This window comes from Mus caroli, chromosome 17 (genome assembly GCF_900094665.2).
Source record: "Mus caroli chromosome 17, CAROLI_EIJ_v1.1, whole genome shotgun sequence".
Lineage (NCBI taxonomy): Eukaryota > Metazoa > Chordata > Mammalia > Rodentia > Muridae > Mus > Mus caroli.
In genome coordinates this window covers 31724529-31730062 of record NC_034586.1, presented here as the reverse complement: position 1 = coordinate 31730062, position 5534 = coordinate 31724529, and the positions used below count along the sequence as shown (strand labels likewise).

Here is a 5534-nt window from a genome sequence, read left to right as displayed (position 1 = left end):
AAAAAAAAAAAAAAAAAAGTTTAAGAAGATGGTGGACACTGAAGAACCTCTAATTGGGAGTTTGCTTCTAAAATGACTGACGTGGAAACTTCTAGTTTCTTTGGAAAGTCAACTATGTCAAATGAAGTTTTCCTGGGACACACAGGGGAAAGGATGTCTTGTTATAGCAGACACATAAAAGAGCGCGTGATAAACGAGTTTAAGTATGTATTACCCCACAAACGGGAAGCATGAGAACTGGTTTGGTTTGCTCTGCCTTGCTATTCCTTGCTAATGACACCTGTGACCTGGTTCACCTTGCATAGCGTTGTTGAGCTCCACTTGCAGTAATGCTGCCATTGAGAGAAACTCACCCAAGAACTGCTCGTGAGGTTCCTGTAGCTTCTTGCTGCTTCAGTGGCCCCAGGTCTGCTGGCAGCCAGGTGAACTGCTAGTTCATGCTAGCTAAGAGGACTGGACTACAGCTGCTGGTTTATGTGTGGGGTCTGCCTGTCCGAAAGGACCATATGCAGCCGCAGTTTCGTATTTGGTATTTGCTACGGGACTGAACTGCTGATAAAGATTGAGCTCACCTATCGCTAAACAAATCTACTTCCCCCATATCCTAATAAGCTTTCTCTTCCATTACCTTTGGTGGGTGGTGGGCTGGAGGAAAGGCTGGATGTTTATCAAGAGTTGGCACTGGCACCTTAATTTACCCGACTACAAGCTTTAGGGCAGAACTACATCATGCTGGTAAATTAGGTTGGATTTTTGGTTGGAGATGGGAGGAGGAGGAATGTAGAGTGCTGGAGTGTCAGTGAATTCAACATCCTTTCTCAACTCCCTGCCCAAAGCACAGATGACAAACCAGGAATTCAGCTTGCATCATAAGTTTTATTCCCGATGCGGGACAGATCTTTCCATCCCTCAAATGTATTACATATCGCCATGGAAGGGCCTAGGATGCTGCTCCCATCTCCAGGAAAGATGAGAAAAAGGTACAGACTGGGAGCCAGTCCAGGACCATTCTGCAGTTCCTGGCTCTCTGACCCTCCCTTCTCAGCAGAGGAATTATCTCTCATCCATTCAGTTAAAAAGAAAAAAAAAATCATTAACAAAACAAAACACACCTTAAGTATTGGGCAGGGGTGTTCTTGTCCTCAGTAGGACATCAAGTTATGGGTCACCAATGGGGAAGTGAGGGGGAGGGGGAAGGTGCCATCACTGCTTCTGCTGAAGGGCTTCCTTCCTTGCTGCATCCTGTAGCAGTTGTGTGTCCACCTCATCTGCTGGCAGCTGCACATAGCGGACAACTGAGCCCCTGATGAAGCAGTTCTTGACTGATAACTGGAGACAAATATGAAAGCACCTCCATTAAAAGTGTCCTCCGGCCACCCAGGGGCCTTTTGCTTTAAAGGTTTCCTCCTCCTCCTCCTCCTCCCCAGCCCCAACTTACCATGTGAGGGTATTTCTCAGGGTCTGTGACACTGATGTCCGTTAGTTTGATATTGAGGTACTAAGAAAGAGGAACATCAACATCGTCATTAACCCTAGAGACAAGATACAACAACCCACCCTCACTGGCTGCTTTCCTTCCCCAAGAACAAACTGACCCTTACTGTATCTCACCTGGTCCACAGAGTGGAGGGTTCCACAGATGCTGTCAAGGGCAAAGAGGGAAGAAGCATTAGTTTATGCTGAAATCAGCATGGAGGGAAAAATCAAAACTAGAACAAGTGGGGGAGGAACTTAAGGACCTGAGGCCTGCAGGCAGCATCTGTGAGTTCTGAGGTAGAAACAAAAATGCATCCCAGACTCAGTCTTTGCTCACACCAACGCATCAGAAGCTAATATTTAACTACTGCAGGCCAGGCTTGCATTCCATTTACTACTTGTATTTCCTTTTAAAGACAGGATCTCACTGCGCCCAGGCTGGCCTCAAACTATGGCAATCCTCCTACCTCCACCTGTGGAACTACAGCTGGGACCCACTATTCATGATCATTCCCCACTGGGTTTCTCTGTGAGGTCCTAGAACTAGCTATGTAGATAAGGCTGGCCTCAAACTCACACCTGTTTCTGCCTCTACCTCCTGAGTGCTGGATTAAAGGTTTAAAGGATGCACTGCTATCAACACCACTCGGCTAATCATCTTTCAAAGTATTATCATCCAGGATATGAGAGAGGTCATAGAAGGTAACAAAACTTACAACCAATAAACTGAAGGTCAGCCCAGATCTGCATGACTCCCAGAAGCATCAACTATTATTTTTAAAATATTGATTTTTATTATTGTATGTGCATGTAGTTACCCACAGAGACCAGAAGAGGGCAGCAGATCCCTTGCAGCCAGAGTTCTAGGTAGTTGTGAATCACCTAATGTGGAAACTGAACTCTTATTTTTCAGGGAGAGCAGCAAGTTTTGTTTTGTTTTGTTTTTTAAAGATTTATTTATTATTATATCTAAGTACACTGTAGCTGTCTTCAGACACACCAGAAGAGGGTGTCTGATGTCCGATCTCTTTACAGATGGTTGTGAGCCACCATGTGGTTGCTGGGATTTGAACTCAGGACCTTCGGAAGAGCAGTCAGTGCTCTTAACCTCTGAGCCATTTCTCCAGCCCCCAGCAAGCTCTTTTTAAAGCACTGAGCAATCTCTGCAGCTTCCCTAACTGTTATTTGTAAACATTTACTGCTTTGGAGTCACAGACCTATGTACACATACTGGTAGATGGAATTACTCTTTATTATTTTTGCTACACTCTTTTTTTTCTCGTATGAGGTTTGTTGTTGTTGTTGTTTGTTTTTTTGTTTTTTGTTCGAGACGGGGTTTCTCTGTGTAGCCCGAGTGCTGGGATTAATGGCGTGCGCCACCACACCCGGCTTCTTCTTCTCTTTTTAAAAATTGGATATTTTATTTATTTACATTTCAAATGTTATCCCCCCACTTATCTTTAATAATGCAGATACAAGGCAAGTCTTCTCAGTTCCCCAGCCCTCTAGCCCCTAAGCAAGGTTATCAAGGCCAGTGCTCCCACACGTTACATGCCCCACCTTATATTATATTTACCCTCTGTGTAACCAACTTTAACCACCTCAGATCCTGAGTTTTACTTCCTCACTCTCTACATCCTATGAATCCCCACAGCTCTGTAGACCATTCATGTGATTTGACTTTTAGACTACAAAAGGTCTTAGCTAGTCTGCACCTCAGTCTGGGCCAGCTTCTAACTTGGCCACACTGGTCAGAATCATCCTGCTTGTCAACCACTGATGTGTGTTCAAAGGTTTCAAGAGTCTACAAATAAAGTTATTTTGCTGGGCGGTGGTGGCTCACGCCTTTAATCCCAGCACTTGGGAGACAGAGGCAGGCGGATTTCTGAGTTCGAGGCCAGCCTGGTCTACAGAGTGAGTTCCAAGACAGCCAGGGCTATACAGAGAAACCCTGTCTCCAAAAAAAAAAAAAGTTATTTTAAAAAGAAACATGAGGGCTGCATATGAAGTTCACTTGTTGAGCATGCCCAGTACATGAAAGAAAACAAACAAACAAAAAAACTCCGGCTTCCATGAAACTATAATTTTCGAAGCACTATTAGGAAACAAGTAGACCTTAACGGATGTGACAAGAACCCATAAACATATTACCAGTGGTACAGCATTTAAGCATTTACCCCAACTCCTGAATCGTTAAGAGCAAGCGATACAGCCGGGCAAATCCTAGCACTCAGGAGACAGAGGCATGTGGATCTGTGTGTTCCAGGACAGCCAGGACTACACATACATGTTACTTAACTGTATCTCACTGTGTAACTGTGGATGGCCCTGGACATATGTAGACCAAGCTGTCCTTGAACTCACAACCTCTGCGTCAGTGTTGGAATTACAAGCATGTGTCACAATACCAGGCTCACTCTTAAACTAATCTTTACACTTAAGACGAAAGGTATTTCTTCTGTGTTTTGCCTACCTGCTCTGAAGTAACTTTGTCAACAACGACGACAAAAAGGATCAGGACACCCGGCACCCCCACCTTCCACCAACTCGCTAAAATAAGGACCTACCTCAGGTCATTCTTGAGTTCCACGACTACATCCTTGCCCACAAGAGACTTGAAAAAGGAGTAGAAGAGCTATTGGAAAAGAGGGAGGAACTATCACATGAAAAGGGACGGGGAGGAGGAGCCCGTGACAGTATTTTGAAATACTAATCTTTGTAGCCCCTCCTAGTAGTTCTCAAAACTTCACAACCAACAACAATCCGTTAAACGGGACTCTGCAGTTCACGGAGTGACAGGACCTGCGTTGCACCCCTCGACACTAGAACCCATTCTCTGAGTCGACCACCTCCCAGCTGAGACCGCTTCCCAACCGCACCCTCACAAAGTCCTCGTCAACAGCACATAAGTGCAAGGCTCGCTTCCCGTTCTCCCCCGGCGCCCGTGGGCTTTCTCTTGGACTTGCTAAAGGTTTCCCCCAAAACACCATCGGCTCCGAGCAGCCTCCTCACACTGGGGTGTGGGCAGTAAGGCTGTACGGAAAACCCTTCGGGCTGCCGCCCGAAGCGACCGACACGAGTGCCCGCCACCCACGCCCGCACGGTTCGAACCGCCCGCCGCGAACGGCGGCGCTCCCTTTTGACGTCACGGTACCCACCATGGTGCTGGCGCCACGCGGGGCGGCCTGGACCGCGAAGGAAGGCGCCGGGGACTGCGAGCCGGAGGCAGGGCGGGAGCCGGAGCGCGTGCCCGCGCGTGAGGCAAGACTGGATCACGCAGGCGCACGGGGAGCCGCGAAAACCTCAGCTGAATCCAGGCTCAAAGGGAGCCGGGTAGGGCAGAGCCGAGAGGACCGCCAAACCGGTAGAGAGGCGGAACTTCCTGTCCCCTCACTTCCTCCCGAGCAGCCGCTTCCTCACAAGCGCATGCGTGGGCCGTGGCAGCTGCGCGTTAGACGTAGTTCGTCTCTTTTCCCGATGGTTGTTGAGACTTTTCTCTCTGCCGCGTGATTAGCTCGTAGTCTACGTTTTCTATGGGGAATTATTGGGAAGATTGAGAAAATTATGACTTGCATATTCTTTGATGAGTAAAATTTAAAATGTTGCTAAGAGCTGGACAGCGTTCGTGCCCAACTGGAATCCTGGAGTTGAGACAGGAGGATTCTGGTTTAGAGGTCAACTAAAGCTATTATAGCAAGACCCTGTGTCAGAGAATAAAATATACACCAGTACACACTGGTTATGGTGTGTGTGAGTGTGAGAGAGAAACCGGAACACAAATCCTGATTCTTATCAAAGGTTCCCAGTAAGTAAGTTTCTCTCAATTTCAGTCTTTTGGGGTGCAGAGTCTACCCAGAGAGGACACATTCTAAGCAAAGCAAATGAACAACAACATTCCAGCTCTAATGTTCTATTTTTTAACACATATATAATTTGGCATAGGACTCGTCTGTAAAGAACTAAACTAGCCGGGCGTGGTGGCGCACGCCTTTAATCCCAGCACTCGGGAGGCAGAGGCAGGCGGATTTCTGAGTTCGAGGCCAGCCTGGGCTACAGAA

At 47.1% G+C, this 5534-nt stretch overlaps 1 protein-coding gene across 2 annotated transcripts; it reads right to left on the bottom strand.

The window, feature by feature from the left end:
• Positions 1 to 856: 856 nt before the first annotated feature.
• Positions 857 to 4864, bottom strand: Lsm2 (LSM2 homolog, U6 small nuclear RNA and mRNA degradation associated). 2 transcript variants are annotated; one of them, XM_021186526.2, is made up of 5 exons: positions 4635 to 4864; positions 4044 to 4111; positions 1612 to 1642; positions 1439 to 1498; positions 857 to 1329 (listed from the first exon to the last, which is right to left on the bottom strand). In XM_021186526.2, the coding sequence occupies exons 1-5, from the start codon at positions 4635 to 4637 to the stop codon at positions 1204 to 1206; spliced, it is 288 nt and encodes a 95-aa protein (XP_021042185.1). In that variant the 5' UTR covers positions 4638 to 4864; the 3' UTR covers positions 857 to 1203. The 2 variants fall into 2 exon arrangements, with proteins under 2 accessions (XP_021042185.1, XP_021042184.1); XM_021186525.2 differs by lacking the exon at positions 4635 to 4864 and adding an exon at positions 4356 to 4600.
• Between the last annotated feature and the right edge of the window lie 670 nt (positions 4865 to 5534).

What these genes read in the sequence shown, in the direction of transcription:
- Lsm2 (XM_021186525.2), bottom strand. Translation starts at nt 4,466, where the DNA reads ATGGTGTTTTGGGGGAAACCTTTAGCAAGTCCAAGAGAAAGCCCACGG. An exon ending in CCCTCCACTCTGTGGACCAG is followed by an intron (nt 1,499 to 1,611) that starts GTGAGATACAGT and finishes CCTCTTTCTTAG; the next exon opens with TACCTCAATATCAAACTAAC. An exon ending in CTGAGAAATACCCTCACATG is followed by an intron (nt 1,330 to 1,438) that starts GTAAGTTGGGGC and finishes ATTTGTCTCCAG; the next exon opens with TTATCAGTCAAGAACTGCTT.